This window comes from Pelecanus crispus, chromosome W (assembly GCF_030463565.1).
Source record: "Pelecanus crispus isolate bPelCri1 chromosome W, bPelCri1.pri, whole genome shotgun sequence".
In the NCBI taxonomy this organism is placed as follows: domain Eukaryota; kingdom Metazoa; phylum Chordata; class Aves; order Pelecaniformes; family Pelecanidae; genus Pelecanus; species Pelecanus crispus.
The window spans coordinates 1,003,947-1,031,056 of NC_134675.1; the positions used below are offsets into that span (position 1 = coordinate 1,003,947).

Here is a 27,110-nt window from a genome sequence, read left to right on the forward strand (position 1 = left end):
AAGCATTCGATTATGGCCCTAAATCATTAAAACAATTAAAATATTCTGGGTGTTGGGTTTAGAATTGTGCGCTCAATACAGCACTAAAAATCAATTGATTTCCAAGTCTACCAAAGGTACATATATAGAAATACAGTAAATGCTAACTATTTTTCTTAACACACTGTTTCAATGCAAACTAATAATAAAAATTAATTGCTTCTTTTATTGGAATACAGTTAAAAGTGAGGGTTTATTTTTCATTTGCATTGTATGAGGTCTTATGGGTTGATTTTAGGTTGTCTTCTCTTCTAGAAATTGTATGCTTCCAAGACGAATGGCTAGCACATTCTGTCATCTCCTGGCTGGCCGTGCAACTGCTGCACTCTTCGCAGCAGCAGGCACAGGGGTCCTAACCACTGGGTACCTCCTCAATAAGCAAAATGTTAAGGCTGCTGTTCAAGAAAAACGAAAACTCTTCCCTCCAAGGTAAGCACTTTGGGTTAAGTAGTCAGCTGAGCATAGGGCCCAGTTAACTGGGCTAGGCATAGCGTTTAACTCTTTGGAGGAGGAAGATCCCCATTAAAGCTGCAGAGTACCTACTCCATCATGCAAACACATCATCTATGTGTCTGCATATGGGCTGTTGACTGACAACCTAAAACCCAGCATCCTTTATTAATAACCCCAGTTTTAGATAGCACTGACAATGGCCTTCAAGACCAGAAAATAGGGATGTGAGATCGTATCAACACATTCACAAAAACATTGCCAAACAATGACAAGCCTGAAAAATGGTTCAATTTTTAGGCAAAGCACCAAATTAGTCCTTATTTTATCTCATCAGCTCTTGAATGCTTTCAGCGCCTATTGGACTGGCTGATTGTATAGATTCTACTATTAGGAACCATGAAAATATTTAAATTATGCAAGTAGTAAAGAAATCTCTTATATAACTACTGTATTTGAAATATTCCTAATTCTGTTTAAAAACTAGTTGGTTGATGATTAGAAACTAACTACAGATAAGTAAGTTGACTTTGCTGGCCATATTTTTGAAAAAAACAAAACACCAAAAAAGAAAAAGGACCAGGCTTTGACAGACCTTTTTTTTTACATGGCAAATAGTATCTTAGTTCAAATAAATTCTTATAAAAATAATGGGGCTGTGCATAAAGCAAAGTATTATCAAAACAAGGTAAATGTGATCTGACTCACTTGCAAAAATGCTTTACTAAAGCATAATGTCTTCATTTTCTCTGGTTTATTATACTGTACAGCTTTTTGTAAATAAAACCATTAAAACAACCCCAAATATTGTAAAAGAGTTAGATTCCCACCTGATATAGATCAGACAGTTCCACTGATGTCCACAAAGCTGCAAGAACATCTCGGTTCAGAATGAGAGCTCTTATCCAGTTAAACATAATTAATTTCCTACTTGAATAAAACAATGTTAGAGCTCTTTTAATTCTGAATTAAGAGTGTCTCAGCAGAGATTTAATAGGGTTTAATACACTTTCAAAGATCATTTGGATTCATTTTTCTGGTTGCTCCAAGTAACAGAAAGCTGCTATTGTCTGTTGCCCACCAGTGCAGTGTGGAGTACTTTGTGTGACTTCAGTATTCCTCCCTTCCTAAATTTCAGTGCAATCTATTGTGGTGGGTTATCCTTGGCTGGCTGCCAGATTCCCACTCAACCACTCTCTTACTCCCCCTCCTCAGCAAGACGGGGGGGGAAAATAAGATTAAAAACCTCGTGGGTTGAGATAAGGACAGGGAGATCACTCACCGTCATGAGCAAAACAGACTCAGCTTGGGGAAGATTAATTTAATTTATTGCCAATTAATTGTAACAGAATAGGAAAGTAAGAAATAAAAACAAAAATAAAATCAACTATCCCCCACACCCCCCCTTCTTCCCAGTCTCAACTTCACTCCTAACTCTTCTATCTCCTGCCCCCCCCAAGTGGCACAGGGGGGATGGGGAATGGGGGTTGCGGTCAGCTCATAACACTTCATATCTGCCGCTCCTTCCTCCTCACACTGTTCCCCTGCTCCAGAATGGGATCCCTCCCATGGGATACAGTCCTTCACGAACTGCTCCAATGTGGATCCTACCCAGGAACAAGCTGCAGTTCTTCAAGAACTGCTCCAGCAATGGGTCCTTTCCATGGGGTACAGTCCTTCAGGAAAAGATTGCTCCTGCATGGGTCCTCCACAAGCCACAGTTCCTGCCAGCAAACCTGCTCCTGCATGGGCTCTTCTCCATGGGCCGCAGTTCCTGCCAGGAGCCTGCTCTAGCACGGGCTCGCCATGGGCTGCAGCTTCCTTCAGGGCATATCTACCTCCTCTGGCGTGGGGTCCTCCATGGGTGCAGGGGCACAGCTGCCTCACCATGGTCTTCACCAGGGGCTGCAGGGGAATCTCTGCTCTGGCACCTGGAGCACCTCCTCTCCCTCCTCTGCACTGACCTTGGTGTCTGCAGGGTTGGTTTTATCACATTTTTTTCTCACTTCTCTTTCTCTCACAACTGCTATGCAGTGTTTTTTGCCCCTTCTTAAACATGTTATCCCAGAGGCGCCACCAGCTTCACTGATTGGCTCAGCTTTGGCCAGCGGTGGGTCCATTTTGGAGCCAGCTGAAACTGGCTCTGTCCGACATGGGGGCAGCCCCTGATCTCTTCTCACAGAAGCCACTCCTGCAGCCCTCCCCCATTATGAAAACCTTGCCGCATAAACCCAATACATGTATAAACGAAAACCTAATTATGTTTTTCAACTGTGCTATGTACTCCATATCACCTGATCGCTTAATTAGTTTCTTAAAAGCAAAGATTACTGTTTAAAGATATCACATTAAGTGCTTGTGATTTTTTTTCTCTTCAGTGCAGACTATCCTGATCTCCGCAAACATAACAACTGCATGGCTGAATGCCTCACACCAGCAATTTATGCTAGGCTAAGGGACAAGATGACTCCAAATGGCTACACCCTAGACCAGTGTATCCAAACTGGGGTTGACAATCCTGGACATCCTTTCATTAAAACTGTGGGCATGGTTGCAGGTGATGAAGAATCCTATGAGGTAAAATATTTTCACAATGCTTTCATATTTGGTTGAGTTTGTATGGTATAGTTCACAAGAGCTCGTTACATGAACACAGATTCTTAGTCAAATATGCACTCCTAAGAGAAATTGTATCCCAGAGAATATATGAAGGGCAGGCCATGTGCATAAAGACAGTATTTTCCCTACTCTTTATGAGGATTTGAATGCTATTCTATATTAGGAAATGCAGTGAATGTAAGGCATTGCTAAAGGAGCCCTCTGTACTGCAGTAGAAGTTAATAAAATATGTCTGCTTGGGAGCAATATTCTATCTGCCTCCAACAGCTGCTCTCTTTCCTACTACTAAACATAGTTTATGGAAAAACAATGAGACACATCAAAATAAAGGTAATATAAAATTACATTTTGAAACAGTTGAGACAGAACTGAAAAGAAAATGGCTTCTATGAAGTGCTGGGCATCTTTAAACCATAGCTGTTGGACCATGACAAAAGTCAAAGATAGTATTAGGATAGACAGGTTTATGTAATTCTGAAACAAGGAGAGTAGAAAAAGAAGAAAAACCTTATTTTTATTGACCTCTGTAGTCTGCTTCCTTCAGTCTACCATACAACAGTATCTATTATACATTCTCTTAATAGTATCCCAAATTCTAGGCTGCACAGGATGGAAGAAGACATCTGGTATCCTGGAACTACCAGCTTTTGTGATTTGTTTTACTTATTTAGACATGGTGACTGCCTTGAAAACCTCTGCCAGAGTTATTGCTGCACAACAGAATGAAGGCGTGATTGTGATCAGTGTTGACATACCTGTGCTAAATGGCTCTAACTAGTACCAGTATCCAATGGCAGTGAATACACAGGTATTCTCATATGACCTAAGAACAGGACACAAGCTTCCTGGGGACTGAACATGTATTTTAGTTGCTAATAAATCCTGAAATCTAATCTGGTTGCCACCACATCCAGTATCTATCTGTAGTAACTAGAATAAGGTTGTAACTAAAGTAAAGTGCAATTGTAAGGTAAGGTGCAATTTTTGTTGTGAAGATGAGAAACCACTACAGAGCACTGTTTAGGTCAAAAAGACTGAAATCCACCACAAATAATCTCCCAATTTATTGCTAGGAGACAGAGGGTGAAATTCCATGTTCTGCTTCTAAGAGGTACAGCAGAAACTCAGAGCAACTGAGAAACTCATGGCAAACTACTGGCAGTTACCCTCTGCTACATAAAAGAGAGATCTATTGAAAATAGATGAGATTTTGAGATATCATTTTTTTCAGAGACCAATTTTCAAAGATACAATCCACATATGACCCTTCCCTTCATATTTACCCCTGTCAGCACTTGTAAAGTCCCCTTTAGTGCTGCCATCCAGGAGCCTGTACCAAGGGATTTCCCTTGTGACTGAAGGTAGTGCATTAAAATGTTTCTATGATACTGAAGACTTTGTAGATTCTCTTGACTCCATAGGCATTTGCTGAGATTTTTGACCCTGTCATTAAAGTGAGACATAATGGCTATGATCCACGCACAATGAAGCATCACACAGACCTGGATGCATCCAAGGTAGGATTTAAATAAAAATAAAGATTGAATGCTGCTTCTTACAATGATGATATTGTATGTAATAGTACTTTTTTTCCCCTGATCCAACTACAAAGAAAATTATTTTAGGGCTAAGGAATGCCACAAATGACTGAAATGGCACATCCCACAGGGAGTATGTCTAAATGAAGTGAGGCCTGGTTCTGTACTTTCTTTTTGCAAGGCTGTTAGTTTACAGTTTAGGTTTGCTGGGGTTTTCAGCATCTGACAAAGGACAAACCAGGCTAGCATCTACATGGCCTTTCTTTCTCTTCCTTATTCTTCTCTTCTAATTTCCTCTCTTTACTGGACCTCTTTCTCCTGACTACTCTAGTTTTCACCTGACTATATTCAATTACACCCTGACATCATGCAGAAGTGTCAGAGGCACAAGACTGTGCTGCTCTACAAGAGGAGCAAGCCAGGAGCCAAGAGCGATAGCAAGACAGGCAGACCAGTGGGCTCACCAAGGGCACAGTTCCACAGTACCCAAGCAAGAAGAGAACAGGTCTAGTTACAATAACCAGGTTCAACCAATAGCCCAGTGATTGACAGAGAAGCCCATAGTGACAATGCAGGTCTGAGGTCAGGTCAGTGAGGAAGGGTCAGGATAAACAAGGTACAAGGCCAGGCACAGGCATACCTATAAAGTAGCTCAGGAAAGGATGAGAGTGAGGGCCTTAGATTAAATGCAGCTCAAACCAAGGTGTATAGACCCCAGATGAAACTTCTCGCAGTTCTTTTTCAGACAGATCTTTTCAAAGTTGTTGGATCCATGGTTACACAGCTGTGCAATATCAGAGCTGGCTAAAACCGAGTGGAGAGAGGGTGAAAGAGGTTTGCAGAGCTCCTTGGTGCACTCATGGACCTAATGTTGTCCCAAATAGGGCTCGTTTCCCCAGTGTGCAATAAGCCAGTCTTCACACACTGAGATGAGATATTGTTTATTCACAAAGTTGCACAAGTTTGGGTGTTAGGTGGCTTTCCACAAAGCTAGCACACCTAATCATCAAGTCAGCATCTATTTATACACATTCATTGCCATATTTAATTCCCTAATACATATGCAGTGCTATGATTGGTTAAAATCTCTTCATCTAGTATTTAAATTAGTGAGCATGCTCAGTTGTCCTTCAATTTGAGTCTGGGGTGTAACTGTGGTAGGGGGCTCATGAGTCGGTGGTCGCGATCTCCCCCTGCCGGAATTACCTTTCCCCTAATTTCCTTCTTGGCAGATCTCAAGCAACTTTTCATGTTTTCCTGATCAAGTCAGTAATACATCACCTAGACTTCAGCTCCCGGACAATCTGTTAACTAAACAAAAGCATATTGTATAACTTAGGGTAGGGCTTTACAATGGAACTTCTCATGGTTTACTGATCAAGTCAGTAATACATCAGTTTTGGACAACACTAACAGCAAGCTAGTTGGAGAGGGATCAGTCCCAGCTGGTACTAAGCATTTGGGCCTCTGCCTAATGGCACTGTGAGTCTGTTCATAAGATGAAGATAACTATGTATTTAAGGATTAGTGTGAAAGCATTTCCCCCCCCCCCCCCCCCCCCAATCAAATCTTACCCATTGCTTAGTATTTCCTTCATAGTTCAATAACGGTGTAGATTAGCATCATCTTGGTCTTTCCTCTTTCAAAAGATCTTCCATACCTGGCCTTCTTTCTATGTTCATATCCATATTTCCAAAAGCCACTCGGATCCTTTCATATTCCATGCTGGAGCTAAGAAGAATCATCTGGTTACTTTGCCACATTCAGTCAGCAAAAGAACTTTGGAGTTCCTAAAAAAACCTTAGTATCTGAAACACTGAGGGGTTCCTAATGTTCTGTGATATCTAGGAGAGATCATGATCCCTGGGCAGAAAGATGCCCCATTTTTGTATGATTTTTTTTTTAAATGGTAGTGTACAAAATGGGGGACCGTGTGTAAATTAAAAAACATTCTTCCTTCAGATCACCCATGGTCAATTTGATGAGCGCTATGTCCTCTCATCACGCGTACGTACTGGTCGTAGCATCCGGGGCCTCAGCCTTCCTCCAGCTTGTACCAGGGCAGAAAGAAGAGAAGTGGAAAATGTTGTGGTCACTGCTCTAGCTGGGCTGAAAGGAGAGCTTTCTGGAAAGTACTATAGTTTGACCAATATGTCTGAGAAGGATCAGCAGCAGCTTATTGATGTAAGTATAACTCAATGTTATGTGTAGGGCTTTTGCATGTGAATAAGAGCCACATGTACACTCAGAGAAAATGCAAAAATGAAACTGATTTGGGGAAATTAATTCAAATGGTGCCTACACATTTGGGATCTCTAAGGTCAAGGGTAGCAAGCGTGCAGGCTAAGATCCAAATTCTCAATGGACACACACAGAGATCACAATATTCATAAATTCAGAGTCTAATTTGACAGAAGATAGAATACAAGAACATGGGAACATGAATCTACAAGCATAAGTATTTTGTTTTAGGGTTCCTTAAAAGCAGTTGCTGGTAAAACAGGATTTCTACTACAAGCAAGGAATTGTATCTTTAGTCAGTCCTTTGTTAATTTAGCGACTCTCAATTTCATCAGATAGGGGCTATATCCCCAGAAATTCCTCAAAAGGGCCCTCCAGAATCTGGAAGACTATATCTAATTACAATTTAAAGAAACTTACAGCAAGGATGACTAACTAAAGATAGAAGTCTCTGAAAGTATTAGGAAAAGAGAAAGAAAGAGTGAGAGAGTGTGTGTGTGTGTGTGTAAGAGAGAAAGCTTCATATTCTCGTATGAGTAAAGTGGGGAGAATTATACCTCTCCTTAAGTTTTGCGGTGAGTGGAGATAAGGTCCCTGGTATTAAGTTTGGACTTGCTTGCTTGTCTTCCTTTCTTCTTTTCTTCTACTCTCTGTTTTGCTATGTGTAGACCCCATATTTATATGAAAATGATTCTTATGGAGTCTTTTTAGATTTACATGTGTTAACAAAAAGGGGGTTTTAACTTGGAAGCTCTGCCTGGGGATGGTACTGGGGAAGAGCAACTGATGCCCTCTACCTGGACTTGTGTAATGCTTTTGACATGGTCCCCCACAACATTCTTGCTTCTAAATTTGAGAGATATGAATTTGAGAGATGAATTTGAGGGATAGACTGTTAGATAGATAAAGAACTAGCTGGATGGCTGCATCTAAAGAGTTACAGTCAAGGGCTCAATGTCCAAGTGGAAACCAGTAACAAATAGTGTCCCTCAAAGGTCCATACTGGGAACAACATTATTTAATATCTTCATCAACGACATAGACAGTGGGATTGAGTGCACCCTCAGCAAGTTTGCAGGTGACACCAAGCTGAGTGGTGCAGTTGATTCACTTGAGGGAAGGGATGCCCTCCAGAGGGACCTTGACAGGTCTGAGACGTGGGGATACTGGTGGATAAAAAATTGGACATGAGCCAACAATGTGCACTTGCAGCCCAGAAAGTCAGTCGTATCTTGGGCTGCATAAAAAGAAGCATGGCCAGCAGGTTGAGGGAGGTGATTGTCCCCGTCTACCGTGCTCTCGTGAGACCCCACCTGGAGTACTGTGTCCAGCTCTGGGGTCCTCAGCACAGGAAAGACATGGACCTGTTGGAGCAGGTCCAGAGCAGGGCCATGAAAACAGTCAGAGGGCTGGAGCACCTCTCCTATGAGGCCAGGCTGAGAGAGTTGGGGTTGTTCAGCCTGGAGAAGAGAAGGCTGCGGGGAGACCTTATTGCGGCCTTTCAATATATAAAGGGGGCTGAAGAAAGATGGAGAGAGACTTTTTACCAGGGCCAGTAGTGACAGGACAAGGGGCAACGCTTTAAAACTGAAAGAGGGTAGGTTTAGATTGGACATAAGGAAGACATTCTTTACAGTGATGGTGGTCAGGCACTGGAACAGGTTGCGCAGAGAAGCTGTGGATGCCCCATCCCTGGAAGTGTTCAAGGTCAGGTTGGACAGGGCTTTGAGCAACCTGATCTAGTGAAAGATGTCCCTGCCCATGGCAGGGGGGTTGGACTAGATGACCTTTAAAGGTCCCTTCCAACCCAAACCCTTCTATGATTCTATGATTATATAAATGGTCTGATTTATGGGATTGAAAGCATCCTCACAAAGTTTGCTGATGACACCAAACTGGGTGGTGAGATGGACATCTCTGAAAGGAAAGCCATCTTAGAGAGGAACCTGGACAGGTTAGAAGAGTGGGCTATCAAGAACAGTATGAAGTTTAACAAAGACGAGTGCAAAGTCCTTGTCATGGTTTAGCCCCTGTCGGCAACCAAGCACCACACAGCTGCTTACTCACCCTCCCCCCCAGTGGGATGGGGGAGAGAATCGGAAGGGCAAAAGTAAGAAAACTCGTGGGTTGAGATAAGAACAGTTTAATAACTGAAATAAAATAATAATAATAGTAATAAAAATTGTAATGAAAAGGAGAACAATGAGAGAGAGAAACAAAACCCAGGAAAAAAAAACCCAAGTGATGTAACTGTTCACCACCTGCTGACGAAACCCAGCCAGTCCCCGAGCAGCGATCGCTGCCCCCCAGCCAACCCCCCCAGTTTCTATACTGCCCATGACGCCGTATGGTATGGAATAGCCCTTGGGGCAGTTGGGATCAACTCTTCTGGCTGTGCCCCCTCCCAGTTTCTTGTGCCCCTGGCAGAGCATGGGAAGCTGAAAAGTCCTTGCCTGGCATAAGCAGTACTGAGCAACAACCAAACCATCAGTGTGTTATCAACATTCTTCTCCTACTAAATCCAAACCACAGCACTGTGCCAGCTACTAGGAAGAAAATTAACTCTATCCCAGTTGAAAGCAGGAGAGGTGCTCTGCTCTTGCATAACTACTTGGTGCAGGAAAATGTGTCAGCCCACTGTGCAGCTGTTTCAAATGTCAACCCTTAAGTAACAGTTTAAATAAGGGGACAATAAGTTCCTTTGCAGAGGTGTAATAACAGTTCAGAGAAACCATCTTTAATTTGGGAAGTTATTTGAGAGAGAGAGAGAGAGAGAGAGAGAGTTTGTAGCGCTCTGCACTGTGGAGATGAGTTTTTCATATTGTAAAATAGTAGTTGACTGATTCAAAATGGCAAACACTCCCAACACCTTTGGCTTCAGTAAGAGAATTTGGGGTTCTAAATCTCACCAGGTCAAATCTAATGCACCAGATCTTTAGCTGGTAGAAATCAAAAAAGCGTGTTGTGACTAAAGGGTAGTTGTTTGACCTATTAAGAGTCATAGTCTTTTCTATATCTCCTCCTTTCATAACAAGGAGTTTGGAGTTTTCTGGTTTATTTTTTTAAAAAGAGGTTTAGATTTTTATACCTGTTCACCAACCTCTGGAATTATGAGGCGAAAAGAAACTGAATTTTAGTTTAATTTTCCTAGAGACATTCCATGCTATGATTAAGACATAATTAGAATGATGTCTGCACTAACATTATTTCTGCACTCTGGAGGTTTTTATCTTAAACAGAGATCAGTCAGAAAGGTTCAGGTCTTGCTCAGGCTGAGCTATGAGAAACTGAAAATAACCCACCAATATTGCTTTATGAGATTTAATGTTTTAATTTAGATCTTATCCTCTGACCTTGTAGAGTGATATAGCAAACCAAGAGCAATGTAAACTGTTTTTTAGGCATCTAAAAATGGTATATCAGGCATTTAGTCTCTTATGACATTTCTTGCAGATGTTTCTAAGGTGCCCACAACTGCTGTAGAAGGGCAGAGAAAAATTTCCACTGGCTTCTGTGGGTTCTAGATCAAGCTAAGGATGACTCAAAGGAATTATTTCTCAAATATAAAAGACCAGCATCTTTTGTAACCCATTTCTCCACCACATGGAAAGTTCTGCTCAGTACAGTATCACCATTAGACAACAGTTTAAAATGTGCATATATGTTATCGGTGTTTATGTGTCCGTGTGAATTTTAGCTATGAATCTGCCATTCCTCTAAAATGTCACTCAGGACCACATGGTGTGGCACTTAATATCACCCATGACATGATTCAAATATTTAATCTAGTTCTATTTCTAGAAATGTCACTGTTCAGTCTGTAACCCTTGTACCTTCTTTCCATTCTTGGCTAAAAGCACATGTGCTGCCTAGTTTAAAATAAAGGATAATCAATATTTATGTTCAACTACATGAATATCCACCTAAGAAAATAGATCTGACAACTTTCTCATTAAAAGAAGTTCAAGAAAGAAAAGGGTTAATTGCAAAAGAGTTTGTTTATATTAAAAGTAGTAGTAAAGATTGCAAGTTCCTTAAAGGGTAAAGAGGTGGTTTGTGCATTTATGATGATTCCATCTCTGAAATGGATGGAATGGTTTCACCTGCGTGCAGATCACAGGATCACTGTGTGCAATGTGACACTGCTGAAATAGTCTGAACAAGGTTGTAGCTGTGAATCAAATGTCCTGAAGAATTCTATGCAATCTTTGGTCAGAGTGGCAAGGGGAGTTTTGATATGTCTTGGTTCAATAGAATTTTCATAAGTTATTAATTAAAAAAGGTATCTTTTTAGTGTTGGTGAGGGCCCTGATCTATAAAAATTGTATTTCTTTTGGAGCTTACATTGGCCTTTAACAGGGGCTGTAATCTAGATGTATTGTGAAGAGGGAAAACTGGTTTAATGCCCTAAAAGAGGCATTATCTTTTTTTTTTTTTTTTTTTTTACATCCTGGGATTCAGACTGTGGCTACTAACAGCTCCACCTTAAATGATATTTGGAATCCTCTGGGCTGTTTCTCAGCCAGCACCAGAATTGCTGCAATGACTTCTACTGAATCTTGCAGCTGGCTTTTGTCTCTGCATCCTGTGCATGGTAGGTTTTATAGATAGATAGTATTAAAATGGAATTTTAAAAACATAATACACTCCTGTCAGAACACTAATGTTCTAAAGGCTGGTTACAGGTAGCTGAGCAAATCTTGGGGAGAGAAAAGAGATAGGCTATGACCTCATGACCTTTCAGATTGTTTTTGCTGATTCACTGGAAGCCATAGCTTATTGAATATTGCTCTAGAAAAGGCAATTCCAATTTGGCTCTGAATTTGCTTACCCTTTATAGTGCTGATGTGGTGGGAGATCAGGAATAATTGTGTTCAGCTATGAAGAAAACTTGTTTTTGCAGACACTTAATGCTATATGTTGCATGTCTTAGTGACTGTTACTTTAAGTCAACGTAGCATTTATTCCCCTCTCAATTAATCACTTCACACATGAAGTGGTTGGTACTGAAGCACAGCTGCTGCTGGCACCGGGCTAGTTAAGATGCAACTAATTCAGTCCTATGTGTTTCCAAAATAAAGTCCAAATGTGTATGTAGCTTGTGGTGCATTGAAAGAACTAATTTCTACAAAGACTGATGCAGTTATAAACCAATTAGCAGAGAAACTTTTTTAGTGTGGTGGGTTGACCCTAGCCAGCAGCTAAGCACCACACAGCTGCTCACTCGCTCTCCCAGCCCACTGGGATGGGGGAAAGAACAGGAAGAGCAAAAGCAAGAAAACTCGTGGGTTGAGATAAAGATAGTTTAATAAGCAAAGGAAAGAGGAAGAAAACAAAAGAAGTGATGCAAAGGCAATCACTCAGCACCTCCCACAAGTAGACTGATGCCCAGTCAGTCTCCAAGCAATGGCTACCTTCCAAACCTCTCCTCCCCTCAGTTTTTATTGCCGAGTATGATGTTGTATGGTATGGAATATCCCTTTGGTCAGTCTGGGTCAGCTGTCCAGGTTGTGTCCCCTCCCACCCCCGTCCTACTCACTGCAGGGAGCAGAGTGGGAAAAAAAAGAAAGCCTTGATACTGTGCAAACACTGCTCAGCAATAGGCAAAACACTAGTGTGTTATCAACACTGTTTTAGCCACAAATCTAAGACACAGCACCATACCAGCTGCTATGAAGAAAGTTAACTCCATCCCAGCCAAACCCAGTACAACCTCTATGCCTTATTCCATACTGTTTACATCTCACTCAGGTCCTACACTATCCAATACATCCTCATTAATTACCTTTCCCTCTTCCTGTCCTTTGATATGTACACAGATATCATTCCCTTAGTCTATGGGCCTCCCCTGTAAAATGTCCATAAAATGTCCATTGAGTTCACTTAGTCTATGACTTGGGCTCCATTCATTATGGTGGTCACTCAGGACAGGAGAGGTTGCGTGTTGTGTTGAGTTATTGGGTGCCAAAGCCAGCTCAGGTTGGGTCGCTGCTGCACTTGCTTGGCTTCTTGCAAGGCTCGTTCTCTGTTGTTTCAGGTGATTCCTGCTGTTGTACTTCCTATAATATATAACTCAAACCATGGGTTCTTTTTCCCCTCGGGTTAAATCTCCTTGAGGTGCACAACAGATTTCCCCATCCTCCTGCATTACCCACCAATTATACCTGGGTCCTTGACCAAAAGCAATCCTAGGAATGGATTTGCCCATGATGTCTTTCCCAGCCAGTTCCCTACATGCACTACAGGGACCTTATCTCCTTCTGCAGCACATCGGAGTTTTGTTTGGGCAGGGTCAGGTCAGTTATCTGATCCTGTGGTATTAACCAGCCAAGTGGCTTCAGCCAAAATTTGCATCCCAGTCCTTCTATGTCCCAGTGCCCATCGCTTTCAGTACAGTCTTTAACAGCCCATTGTACCCTTCAGTCTTTCCACAGTCATGATAGGGAATGTGGTACACCCAATCCTGTTTGGTGAAGCACTGGAACAGGTTGCCCAGAGAGGTGGTAGATGCCCCATCCCTGGCAACATTCAAGGTCAGACTGGATGGGGCTCTGAGCAACCTGATCTGGTTAAAGCTGTCCCTGCTCATTGCAGGGGGGGGTTGGACTAGTGTCGCAAATATGATTTTTTACACGGCTTTGATTTAGCAGCAATTTAGGATTTATTAATATTCTTGAGATCACAAAGTTAGGTTGTACAATTCTTCACAGCACTTAAGCATCAGCCAATTTAACAGAGTGATTCAGTGGCATTTGCTACAATCAAAATAGTGACTTAGTTAAAGGTTCGAGAATGGCAAGGGTGACCCGAAACTTACAGCAGGGTTGCACACACAGATGGGGTTTAAATCAAATCAAATCAAATCACACACACACACACAGACAGACAGACAGACCAACAAACAGCTCTAAATAAAATCGCACACACCCCGAGGTTAACCTGTGATTAAAATTTCCCTTTTCATGAGTTGCATGAATTACTCATTTTTATGTGCCAGCATTCATCAACGGACGGTCGGTGAACCTCACGAAGTCAGGCCTTTGAGCCCTCACGAAATCATCGATGGACAATCCTTCAATCCTCGTGAAATCTACCCTGAGAGGCGTCCCAGCTCAGGGGGAGATACTGGGTCACACAGCCCGCTGAGGTCCTTGAGAGCTCAAAAGGTCTCCCTTTTGGATCGTTATTTATAGGATCTGGAGATGATTGGCTTTGGTCAGTATTTTACATTCTGGCCACAATTCAGGGAGCAGATGGCCCAGGTGTGACCAGGGAGTGCCTGACACCCAAGTCACTGCACTGGTGACCAAGATAACAGCACAATAGGGCTTATCCTGAGATCTCAGGGTGGCCTGGGGGGCTGCACTACCACAACTAGATGACCTTTAAAGGTCCCTTCCAACCCAAACCATTCTGTGATTCTATGATTCTGTGGTGATTTCCCATAATATGATGGGACCCATCAGTAAACAGAACATGGTGCCTTCCACCTTCTGATTGTAGTGTGGTGCCTCTTCATCATGAGTCACCGCCTTTGGTGATGCTCTGAAATCTCTGCCTTCTGACCAGTCTATGATCTCTTCCAGGATTCCTGGGTGGTTGTGCTTCCCCATTCAAGCCTATTGTGTGATCAATGCAACCCACTTACTCCACATAGCGTTGGTTGCTTGATGTGTAGAGGGGACCCTCCCTTTGAACACCCAGTGTAGCACAGGCAACCAAGGTGCCTTTGCTTCGGTACTATTTCTGAAGTGGCTCAAACATCCTCATATGCTGTTAGTATCTCCTTTTCAGTTGGGGTGTAGTGTACCTCGGGTCCTATATACCCCTGGCTCCAAAACCCTAGAGGTCAACCTCAAGTTTCTCTGGGTGCTTTCTGCTAGAGGCTCCAGGTGAGGCCACACTCCCTGGCTGTATTGTAGAGCACGTTTCTCATCCTGTCCTGTCCGGACTGTCCCAAGGGCTACCGCTCGAACTACCTCCTGTTTGATCTATTCAAAGGCTTGCATTGCTCAGAGCCCCACTCAAAATAGTTCTTCTTTGCGTCACTTGATAGAGAGGATTCACAATCAGACTGTCACCCAGAAGATGCATTCTCCAGAATCCCACAAATGCCTAGGAAAGCTTGCGATTCCTTTTTGTTAACTGGTAGGGACATAGCTGCGATCACATCTATTGGGATGCGACAATGCCCATCTTGACATTTTATTCCCAAGAACTGAATCTTTCGTTCAGGTCCTTTGATCTGGATCAAGAATCTGGATTATTCTTCTCTTTTTCTTGAATATTTCTTCTACTGTGTTGCCCTACATGGTGATGTCGTATTTCAGGTGTTCAGGGGCTTCACACTGTTCCAGTGCAGTCTGGATCAGTCCATGACAAATGGTAGCGCTGTGTTTCCACCCCTGGGGCAGTAGGTTCTAGGTGTATTGGACACCCCTCCACATGAAAACAAACTGGCCTGCATTCTACTACCAAAGGAATTGAGAAAAATGCATTGGCAATATCAGTTGTGGAATACCACTTGGCTGCCTTCAAATCCAGTTCATATTGGAGTTCTAGCATGTCTGGTATGGCAGCACTCGGTGGTGGCACCACTTTGTTCAGGCCATGATAGTCCACTGTTAGCCTCTGTTCTCTGCCAGACTTTCGCACTGGCCATATGTGACTATTAAAGGGTGAGTGAGTTTTGCCGATCACTCCTTGGCTCTCCAGTTGACGAATCAGCTCATGGATGGGAGCCAGGGAGTCTCGGTTGGTGCGATATTGCCGCTAGTGCACCATCATGGTAGCAACCTGCACCTGCTGTTCTTTGACACATAGCAATCCCACAACAGAGGAACCTTCCAAGAGGCCAGGCAAGGTAGACAGATGTTAAATCTTCTCTGTATCCACTGTGGCTACACCAAAGGCCCACCAGTGCCCTTTTGGGTCTTTGAAGTACTCTCTCTTGAAATAGTCAATGCTAAATATACATGGAGCCTCTGGGACAGATGCTTCTGCCGCTCATTCTGTTGGCCTTCCCTCAGCCTCCAACACAGATCCCCCTGTCACTCCAGAAATCTAGATGTGTTCTGTCCTCTTGTACTCTGATGGCATTAGGCTACACTGTGCACCGGTGTCCACTGAAGCCTTATAGTCCCATGGGTCTGATGTGCCAGGCCATTGAATCTATACAGTCCAGAAAATCCAGTTGTCCCTTTCTTCCACCTGGCTGGTGGCAGAGCCCCTCTATTCCTGGTCAGAGCATTCATTACCTGACTCCTGTAATTACAAACCAGAAATTCCTTCATCATGGTACCAGGAGTGGCTTTTGAACCCACACGGCCATACATCCACTGGATCAGTATCAGATGGAGGAGAGCTGTCCTCAGCCCTTCTGCTGCATCTGGGGAATTGCTTAACAGCAACCGGAGTGGTAATCTTCCTAAATGGACCCTTTTTAGTTGTTCTTTTTTCCTGCAATTCACGTATGCAGGCTTCCAGGTCTTAGGCAAGTGCACCATCCCACTTCCTCATTTCCTCCCCATGATCGCACAGATAGAACCACAGGGTGGCATGTAGCATGGGCTCACAATTCCCTTTCCTTTGAGCAGGGAAAGGCTGAATCCTTATGGCACTCTTAGTAGCCAAGATGCTGGCCTATAGGGGCAAGGCGGAAGAGAGCTTCACATTCTCTTTGAGTCACTGGAACTGGTAGGACAGTCTCTCCACAGCTGCGATGCAGGCCCATAGGGTCGAAGGGGAGGGGGGAGGGAGATTTTCTTCCAATCGCCAGAGCTGACAGGCCAGTTTATCCACAGTTTGTGCCTCTATGTCTGCCCAATCCATTATCACAAGGGTGTTGCCATACGACATTGATGCATTCCATAGAAACTTCCACCACATAGACCATGTGCGCTGGATGTCATCCAGATCTTTGGATGCCTGGTTGTTGTCCAGGTTGCTGTAGATCGCCTCCAACACGGCTAATTCCCTCAGATACTGGATACCTTCCTCAATGGTGGTCCACTTGCCTCAGTAATTTACAAGATCTTCCTTGAGGGGATACCTTTCTTTCACAATTGAAAGGAGCAATGACATCTGCCAGTTCCCTCAGTACTCGTGGGTGCATCCCATCAGGGCCCATGGACTTATATATGTCCAGTTTGCTTAAGTATTCCCGGACCAGATCCTCTTCCACCAAGGGTACGTCTTCCTTGCTCCATCCTTTGCCCTGGTCTCTGGGGCCTGGGATTCCCAAAGGCCAGTCTTTCTAGTAAAGACTGAGGCATTTGGTACCTCAGCCTTTTCCATGTCCTGTGTCACCAGGTCCCCTACTCCATTCAGCTGTGGGCCCACATTTTCCCTAGTCTTCCTTGTGTCTCCTATGTACTTAAAGTAGTTCTTCTTGTTGCCTTTGACATCCCTGCCCAGATTCAGTTCCAGGTGGGCTTTGGCTTTCCTAACTGCATATCTGCATGCTCAGACAGTATCTCTGTATTCCTCCCAGGTTACCCATCCTTGCTTCCACCCTCTTTATGCTTCCTTTTTGCATTTGAATTTGGCCAGGAGCTCCATGCAGGGCTCATGGGATCTTTGCCTGACTTCCTGCTCGTTGGGATGGACTGCTCTTGAGCTTGGAGGAGTTGAGTCTTGAATATTAACCAGCTTGCTTCATCCTCTCTTCCCTCCAGAGTCTTATCCCATGGGACTCTTCCAAGCAGATCCTTGAAAAGGCCAAAGTCTGCTCTCCTCAAGTCCAGGGCTGTGTGCTTGCTTTTCACCCTCCTCCCTCCTTCCGCTCAGGATCCTGAACTCCACCATCTCATGGTCACTGCAGCCAAGGCTGCCTTTGACCTTCACATCCCCAACAAGCCCCTCCTTGTTGGTGAGGAGGAGGTCCAGCAGAGCACCTCTCCTGCTTTCAACTGGGATAGAGTTAATTTTCTTCCTAGTAGCTGGCACAGTGCTGTGGTTTGGATTTAGTAGGAGAAGAATGTTGATAACACACTGATGGTTTAGTTGTTGCTCAGTACTGCTTATGCCAGTCAAGGACTTTTCAGCTTCCCATGCTCTGCCAGGGGCACAAGAAACTGGGAGGGGGCACAGCCAGAACAGTTGATCCCAACTGCCCCAAGGGCCATTCCATACCATGTGACGTCATGGGCAGTATAGAAACTGGGGGGGGTTGGCTGGGGAGCAGCGATCGCTGCTCGGGAACTGGCTGGGCATTGTTTGGTGGGTGGTGAGCAATTGTGCATCACTTATTTTGTATATTCTTTTATCATTATTATTATTATTATTATTTTCCCTTCCTTTTCTGTCCTATTAAACTGTCTTTATCTCAACCCATGAATTTTACTTTTTTTTTTCCCCCCGATTCTCTCCCCCATCCCATTGGGGAGGAGGGGCAGTAAGCGAACGGCTGTGTGGTGTTTAGCTGCCTGCCGGGTTAAACCAGATCTCTAATTCCTCATGTTTATTCCTCATGCTGCATGCATTAGTGTACAAGCACTTTAGAGAGGCACCCCAGCATGCTAATTTCCCAGAAAGGATTTTGGGGATTTCTCCATAACAGTGCCTTGTAGACACTTCCTTGCTTACATTCAAATGCTGGATGTGACCCTGCTTAAGCCCCATTTTTTTGGTTTTGTGATCCTTTTCTATTCACATCACCCCAGGCCCCCCTCCTTGTGTTCCTTGCCTCTTCTTTATTGCTAACAGCTCCTGCCTGACTCCCCCTTAGGCATGGCTGGGCAAACTTTACTGGTTTACTCTTGCAGCTTCAGATATGACCTTCTGCTTCAGCCAGCATGGCTCTGAGTTTGTGGATTGCTTAGATGCAAGCTGGGTACTGACACCATCTCTGTTGACTCTCTTTTATTTTTATCTTTGGCGTTCTTTGGTGTACATGCTTTTCTGCGTAGCTAAGGAAGATAATCACAGTATAAACCCAGTAGTTAATGGCCTGTCAATATTTTTAGCATGATGGCAAATTGTCCAGAGTCTATACTTTGGCTAAATACATACTGTGCAGATCCAAAAACTTAATTTATGTTCCACACAGGAAGGTCTCTGTCAAATATATATGGCTCTTGTGACTTCTTTGGCCAAATTATAAAGTAAATTCAGGTCTCTTTTGGTTATTTCCTTGAGAAAAGATTCATATTTTCTATATTAATAACAAATTAAACTAGTAGTATTACATATTACATTGAGATAAATATTAAATATTTTCTGTATTCTAGACTGTCAGGGGGCTCTTTGCTATATTTTTTTAATGTCAAAGCTACACTAATTTTAATTTCTCCAAAATGGTTGTAGAAAACTGCATCTGGGTCAACTTTTCCCAGTCCCATAACTGTGTTTAAGGACTTGAAGGATCGGGTCCATAACAATAGTTTTCATTGTCACACAGATAGGAACACAAGGATTTTCATCTCATCATTCAGTTCCTGCAGAAACATGTTTGAGAGGATCAAAGTTTCCAAGTGTTTTCATGGCAAAACTGTACAACAGTCAACTATTTTGAAAATACATAACAGTGTTTCATATTGAGACTTTTAAAAATGCAAAAATCTAGAAGATTGTTTCAGAAGAAACAAAGCTTGTATGTGCATTTTAAATATCCAAAGGAATGGCTGTACCTTGTTAGCTCTATTCATAGTGCATTAATCCATAGCATCAACCAAAAGGGAGCTGATGAAATAACATAACTATTTATAACCTTGCAACTAGGTGTCACACTCTGGATTAACCAGGAGTTAAGAATTTCATAGAATCATAGAATCGTTTAGGTTGGAAATGCCCTGTAAGATCATCCAGTCGAACCATTAACCTACACTACCAAGTCCACACTAAACCAATCAAGGGTAGACTAGACTAAACCATGTCCCGAAGTGCCACATCTGCCTGTTTTTTGAACACTTCCAGGGATGGGGACTCCCCCACCTCTCTGGGCAGCCTGTTCCAATGCTTGACCACCCTTTCCATAAAGAAATTTCTCCTAATTTCCAACCTAAACCTCCCCTGGCGCAGCTTGAGGCCATTTCCTCTCGTCCTATCGCTAACTACTTGGGAGAAGAGACCGACCCCCCCTCCCTGCCCCCTCCTGTCAGGCAGTTGTAGAGAGCAATAAGGTCTCCCCTCAGCCTCCTCTTCTCCACACTAAACAATCCCAGTTCCCTCAGCCGCTCCCCATCAGCCCTGTGCTCCAGACCCTTCCCCAGCTCCATTGCCCTTCTCTGGACACGCTCCAGCACCTCAATGTCCTTCTTGTATTGAGGGGCCCAAAACTGGACACAGGATTCCAGGTGCGGCCTCACCAGCGCCGAGTACAGGAGCACAATCACCTCCATGCTCCTGCTGGCCACACTATTCCTGATACAAGCCAGGATGCTGTTGGCCTTCTTGGCCACCTGGGCACACTGCTGGCTCATGTTCAGCCAGCTGTCGACCAACACCCCCAGGTCCTTTTCCGCCAGGCAGCTTTCCAGCCACTCTTCCCCAAGCCTGGAGCGCTGCATGGGGTTGTTGTGACCCAAGTGCAGGACCCGGCATTTGGCCTTGTTAAACCTCATACAGTTGGCCTCGGCCCATCGGTCCAGCCTGTCCAGGTCCCTCTGCAGGGCCATCCTACCCTCCAGCAGATCGACACTCCCACCCAGCTTGGTGTCATCTGCAAACTTACTGAGGGTGCACTCAATCCCCTCATCCAGATCTTTGATAAAGATATTAAACAAGGCTGGCCCCAAAACAGAGCCCTGGGGAACACCACTCTTGACCGGCCACCAAGTGGACTGAACTCCATTCACCACTACTCTCTGGTCTCGGCCACCCAACCAGTTTTTACCCAGTGAAGACTACGTCCATCCAAGCCATGAGCTGCCAGCTTCCCAAGGAGAATATTATGGGAGATGGTGTCAAAAGCTTTGCTAAAGTCCAAGTAAATGACATCCACAGCCTTTAATGACATCCACAGCCTTTATTTAAGGTCAGTAACTTTTTTAATTGAATGTCCTTGGCAATTTTATTATTGACAAGATATTGATTACCTATCCTAGGCTTTATTTCATTGCCGCCTTCAGCAGTAGACAGCTCTTCAAGAAGCACAGGTCAAAAGAAGAGCACTGAGAACATAATTCCTTCATGGTTTACCGGTTAAGTTTTTTGGGAAGTGGAATAGGCTTCGCTGATTCAGCATTTTGCCTTGTTTTGTTTGTTTTCACAGTAATGCACATTTATGAAAATCAGGGCATTGAATGTTGCAACCTCAGATTCCATCTTTAACTTATATCATTGCTTGCTTCCTTCAGTATTTTAGGATCTGTCCTGGTTTCGGCTGGGATAGAGTTAATTTTCTTCCTAGTAGCAGGCACAGTGCTGTGGTTTGGATTTAGGATGAGAAGAATGTTGATAACACACTGATGGTTTAGTTGTTGCTAAGTACTGCTTATGCCAATCAAGGACTTTTCAGCTTCCCATGCTCTGCCAGGGGCACATGGAACTGGGAGGGGGCACAGCCAGAATAGTTGATCCAAACTGCCCCAAGGGCTATTCCATACCATACGGCGTCATGGGCAGTATAGAAACTGGGGGGGTTGGCCGGGGAGCAGCGATCGCTGCTCGGGGACTGTCTGGGCATCGGTCGGTGGGTGGTGAGCAATTGCATTGGGCATCACTTGCTTTGGTTATTATTATTGTTCTTATCAGTATTATATTGTTGTTATTATGATTACTATTTTACTTTATTTCATCTATTAAACTGTTCTTATCTCAACCCAGGAGTGTTTCTCACTCTTACTCCTCCGATTCTCTCCCCCATCCCATCGGGGCAGGGGGAGTGAGCGAGCGGCTGTGTGGTGCTTAGTTGCTGGCTGGGGCTAAACCACGACAGGATCTCAAACCTCTAAGATGTCAGGCTTTCTGCCAACCATTAATGAACACCGTTTGATTTCTGTAAACTCAAATCAGTGAGAGTTGAATAGCATTCAACACAGGAGACATTCAGTACTTGGTATATCTGGGCCATAGGCATGTAAGGGAAACTAATAGTGCTTGGCTGATTTCTTGCAAAAGGGGGATTTTTTTTCTCTGAAACAAAAATGTAGAGTGGAGGAAATTGAGGAAATAAATGTTGTGTCCCTATGATGAGCAGAGAGAACTCTCTCATTTTTTTCTGTATGTTTGGTGTTTGGGCTACTTCCTCTCTACAATTCAAAAATGGGTTTTGGCAAAACGTAAGACATATTACCAGTGTTAGTGAGACTCTGCAACAACCTGCCCTCTAAGAAAGTCACCTGGGTAAAGTGCTTTTAGTTTTCAGTCGGGAAGGAACCAGGTTCACAAGCCATGCTATGTGATTTACTTGTATAATTACTTTCATATTAAATGCATAAGACAGTGTTTTACTGTTTCCCTGAATAAACTTTAATTTTGTTTTGTTTCTTCTCTTTGTCTATTTGTCTCTCTCTCTGGTCCCATTTGGTGTCCAGGATCATTTTCTCTTTGATAAGCCGGTGTCCCCTTTGCTAACATGTGCTGGGATGGCACGTGACTGGCCAGATGCCAGAGGAATCTGGTATGTTGTGTGACACGTAGAAGCTTGTGTCATGTTTAAAAGACCATATTACAAGTCTCCTTGCTTGTCCTAACCCCACAGTCACTCTGCACTGATACTCACAGCATGTTCAGTTTGGTTTTTAAATTTTGTTTGCAATGCTTTAAGTGATTAATTAAAAAACATTTTAAAAATTAAGACCTTTCTATTCATATAGGCAAAGGCACAACAAAGATGCAAGGGTTGTTGAAGTGTTAGAAACCATGGAAGCGCTTGAAAACAGTCACATGGGAATTAGGGCTCCTCCCCCAAAAAAGGTGGCAGGATCAATAGCCCAACTGAAGTGCATCTACACCAATGCATGCAGCATGAGCAACAAACAGGAGGAGCTGGAAGCCGTTGTGCAGCAGGAAATCTATGATATAGTTGCAATCACAGAAACATGATGGGATGACTCGTACAAATGGAGTGCTGCAATGGATGGCTATAAACTCTTCAGAAGGGACAGGCAAGGAAGGAGAGGCGGTGGGGTAGCCCTGTATGTTAGGGAGTGTTTTGACTGTCTAGAGCTTGATGATGGTGATGAAAGGGTTGAGTGATTATGGGTAAGAATCAGGGGAAAGGCCAACAAGGCAGGTATCATGGTGGGAGTCTGTTATAGACCACCCAACCAGGATGAAGAGGCAGATGAAATATTGGGTCCCTTGGGAGGCAGTCCTGAAGGGCAAAGGAGACCAGGAAGGCTGGACATTCTTCAAGAAGGAAATCATAAAGGTGCAGGACAAGGCCGTGCCCATGAGCCAAAAGACGAGTCGGCGGGGAAGAAGACTGGCCTGGCTGAACAGAGAGCTTTGGCTGGAAGTTGGGAAAAAAAGAGAATTTATGACCTTTGGAAGAAGGGGCAGGCAGATCAGGAGAACTACAAAGATGTTCTGAGGTTATGCAAGGAGAAAATTAGAAGGGCCAAAGCCCAACTAGAACTTAATCTGTCTACTGCAGTAAAACACAGTCAAACATGTTTCTATTAATACCGTAGCAACAAAAGAAGGGCTAAGGAGAATCTCCATCCTTTATTGGATGCGGGGGGAAATATAGTGACAAAGGATGAGGAAAAGGCTGAGGTGCTTAATGCCTTCTTTGCCTCAGCCTTTAATAGCAAGACCAGTTGACCAGTTGTTCTCTGGGTACCCAGCCCTCTGAGCTGGAAGACAGGGACGGGGAGCAGAATGGAGCCCCCATAATCCAAGGGGAAATGGTTAGCAACCTGCTATGCCACTTAGACACACACAAGTCTATGGGGCCGGATGGGATCCACCCAAGGGTATTGAGGGAGCTGGTGGAAGGGATCACCAACCCACTTTCAATCCTTTATCAGCAGTCCTGGCTGACCAGGTGTCCTGGTTTCGGCTGGGATAGAGTTAATTTTCTTCCTAGCAGCAGGCATAGTGCTGTGTTTTGGATTTAGTAGGAGAAGAATGTTGATAACATGCTGATGTTTTTAGTTGTTGCTGAGTACTGCTTATGCTAGTCAAGGACTTTTTCAGCTTCCCATGCTCTGCCAGGGGCACAAGAAACTGGGAGGGGGCACAGCCAGAATAGTTGATCCAAACTGCCCCAAGGGCTATTCCATACCATATGACGTCATGCTCAGTATATAAACTGGGGGGGGTTGGCCGGGGAGCAGCGACCGCTGCTCGGGAACTGTCTGGGTATCGGTCGGCGGGTGGTGAGCAATTGCATTGTGCATCACTTGCTTTGGATATTATTATTACTATTATTATTATTATATTGTTATTATTATTATTTTACTTTATTTTATTTCATCTATTAAACTGTTCTTATCTCAACCCAGGAGTGTTTCTCACTCTTACTCCTCCGATTCCCTCCCCCATCCCATCAGGGTAGGGGGAGTGAGCGAGCGGCTGCGTGGTACTGAGTTGCTGGCTGGGACTAAACCACGACACCGGGGAGGTCCCAGTTGACTGGAGGTTAGCAAATGTGATGCCCATCTACAAGAAGGGCCTGAAGGAGGATGCGGGGAACTACAGGCCTGTCAGCCTGACCTTGGTGCCAGGGAAGATTATGGAGAGGTTCATCTTGAGTGCCATCACACAGCATGTACAGGACACCCAGGTCATCAGGCCCAGTCAGCATGGGTTCATGAAAGGCAGGTCCTGCTTGACCAACCTGATCTCCTTCTATGACCTGGTGACCCGCTTAGTGGATGAGGGAAAGGCTGTGGGTGTTGTCTACCTGGACTTTAGTAAAGCCTTTGACACCGTCTCCCACAGCATTCTCCAGGAGAAACTGGCTGCTCATGGCTTGGACAGGCATACTTTTCACTGGGTAAAAACCTGGCTGGATGGCCGGGCCCAAAGAATTGTGGTGAATGGAGTTAAATCCAGTTGGCGACCGGTCACGAGTGGTGTTCCCCAGGGCTCAGTTTTGGGGCCAGTTTTGTTTAATATCTTTATCAATGATCTGGATGAGGGGATTGAGTGCACCCTCAGTAAGTTTGCCAGCTAAATATGAGCCAGCAGTGTGCCCAGGTGGCCAGGAAGGCCAACAGCATCCTGGCTTGTGTCAGGAATAGTGTGGCCAGCAGGAGCAGGGAGGTGACTGTCCCCCTGTACTCGGCACTGGTGAGGTTGCACCTGGAATCCTGTGTCCAGTTTTGGGCCCCTCAATACAAGAAGGACATTGAGGTGCTGGAGTGTGTCCAGAGAAGGGCAATGGAGCTGGGGAAGGGTCTGGAGCACAGGGCTGATTGGGAGCAGCTGAGGGAGCTGGGGGTGTTTAGCCTGGAGAAGAGGAGGCTGAGGGGAGACCTTATCGCTCTCTACAACTACCTGAAAGGAGGGGGCAGGGAGGGGGGTGTTGGTCTCTTTTCCCAAGTGACAAGCGATAGGACAAGAGGAAATGGGCTGAAGCTGCGCCAGGGGAGGTTTAGGTTGGATATTAGGAAAAATTTCTTCATGGAAAGGGTAGTCAAGCATTGGAACAGGCTGCCCAGAGAGGTGGGGGAGTCACCATCCCTGGAGGTATTTAAAAGATGTGTAGATGTGGTGCTTAGGGACACAGTGTAGTGGTGGACTTGGCAGTGCTAGGTTAACAGTTGGACTCGATGATCTTAAGGGTCTTTTCCAACCTAAATGATTCTATGAATCAATATAAACAATCAGTAATATCAGCAACACTACATAGCATAAGCATGGCTCTTCCTATAGTTTTTTTATATCTGTTTTTCCTATTTCAAAATAAAAATTTGATTTGAGAAAGAGCCAGTGAATCACCATGAAATCAGCAGTGAGATTACAAATACAGCCTAAAACTGGATTGTAGCAACACTCTCAGCTAGGAAATATTGGCAATACAGTTGCAGGATATTGCAGTGTAAATTCCTCCCCCCCCTCCCCACTGTTGAGACACAGAATGTTATTTTAGTTCCCCAAGCTGAAAGTAATCCTTTCTTTTCAAATAAACTGGACAAAGGGTGGATACAGAAGCAGTTGAATTTCCTTTTTTTTGTTTTACGTCTGTTTCTTCTTTAATAACCTTGATATTTTTTGTGATCGAATAGAATATTTTTAGAGAAAGGGATAATAGACCCCAGTACAGTGCACACACACACCCTATCACATAATGGAGGCAGCTGTGCAGTGCCTAGCATCTGCATTCATCCTGGTGTATTTCTAGGGATTACCAGATGTTTTGATTCTGGAAAATTAGACTAAAAGGGATTCTGAGAAGCCTTCTATTCTATCTCCTTGCCCTAGGCAGGTTCAAGACTTTCAGAGAGGATGTCATAATGTGTACTCTTTTAGACAATAATTTCTTTTAAAAGAAGGGTAGGTTTTCCAAATCTGTTTCACTGAAATATTTTCCAGTCACAGTAACTCTTTTTTCTCATTCTGCCTCATATTTCACATGTAAGACAAGCCAAAATCAGATCTGTTTTATTCAGGAGATCCCTGGATAGTATTTACACTGTTAGTGCTTTTCTGTTTGGCTGTAGAGACAACGAACAGAATGCCTCAGATTTATCATTTTCCTAGAACAAATCTTTTCCTCAGATTTAAACAGGCACTGGGGAACTAATTGGAAGATCACTGAAATAAAAAATCCTCACAGATTTCCAACAGGCTTTTGATCAGGTTTCACAGTGCCTGCTCCCTGACAAAGCAGGTTTAACTTAACAGAATAATACTGGATATGCTTCTGAACATCATCCAGTATTGCCATAGAACAGATTTTTTTCCTCAGTGTTGTCTCACTCTGCATTCCTTAAAGCAATGGGAAGACTCATTTAAGTAAAGGGTTGCTGAGCCAGGCCAACATCAATCTCTTTGGAAAATCCTACCCTGAATATTTGTATGTGACTGAAAATGAGATAACTGGACCTCTCTGTAACTCTAATGTCAGGCTACAGGATGTTTGCACCTGTTTGGTTTTGCATTGGCAAACTCCAAGTGTGAAAAATGAGTTGCAGTAAAAGACAAGCTGCAAGTTAGGCTCTCAGTGAAGTTTCAAATTTCATGTGTTTCAAACTTGGTAATATTCCACTATTTGTATGAACAAGTCTAATCTTATCAATCACCTTCTACATTCTGTAGAAAGACTGTTGTAAAAGACAGAAAAATGGAGAAAAGCCAGGAAAAGTGACCTCAGGTTTGACCTAGCAC

At 43.8% G+C, this 27,110-nt stretch overlaps 1 protein-coding gene across 1 annotated transcript in view; it reads left to right on the plus strand.

Annotated features, from left to right (window-relative positions):
* Positions 1–316: 316 nt before the first annotated feature.
* LOC142596483 (creatine kinase S-type, mitochondrial-like) overlaps positions 317–27,110 on the plus strand; it is a 40,232-nt gene continuing 13,438 nt past the window's right edge. Inside the window, exons 1-5 of the mRNA XM_075725604.1 lie at positions 317–468; positions 2,868–3,066; positions 4,530–4,625; positions 6,609–6,830; positions 22,364–22,449. Coding sequence (XP_075581719.1) covers positions 317–468; positions 2,868–3,066; positions 4,530–4,625; positions 6,609–6,830; positions 22,364–22,449 — 755 coding nt within the window. The remainder of the gene's footprint in view (positions 469–2,867; positions 3,067–4,529; positions 4,626–6,608; positions 6,831–22,363; positions 22,450–27,110) is intronic.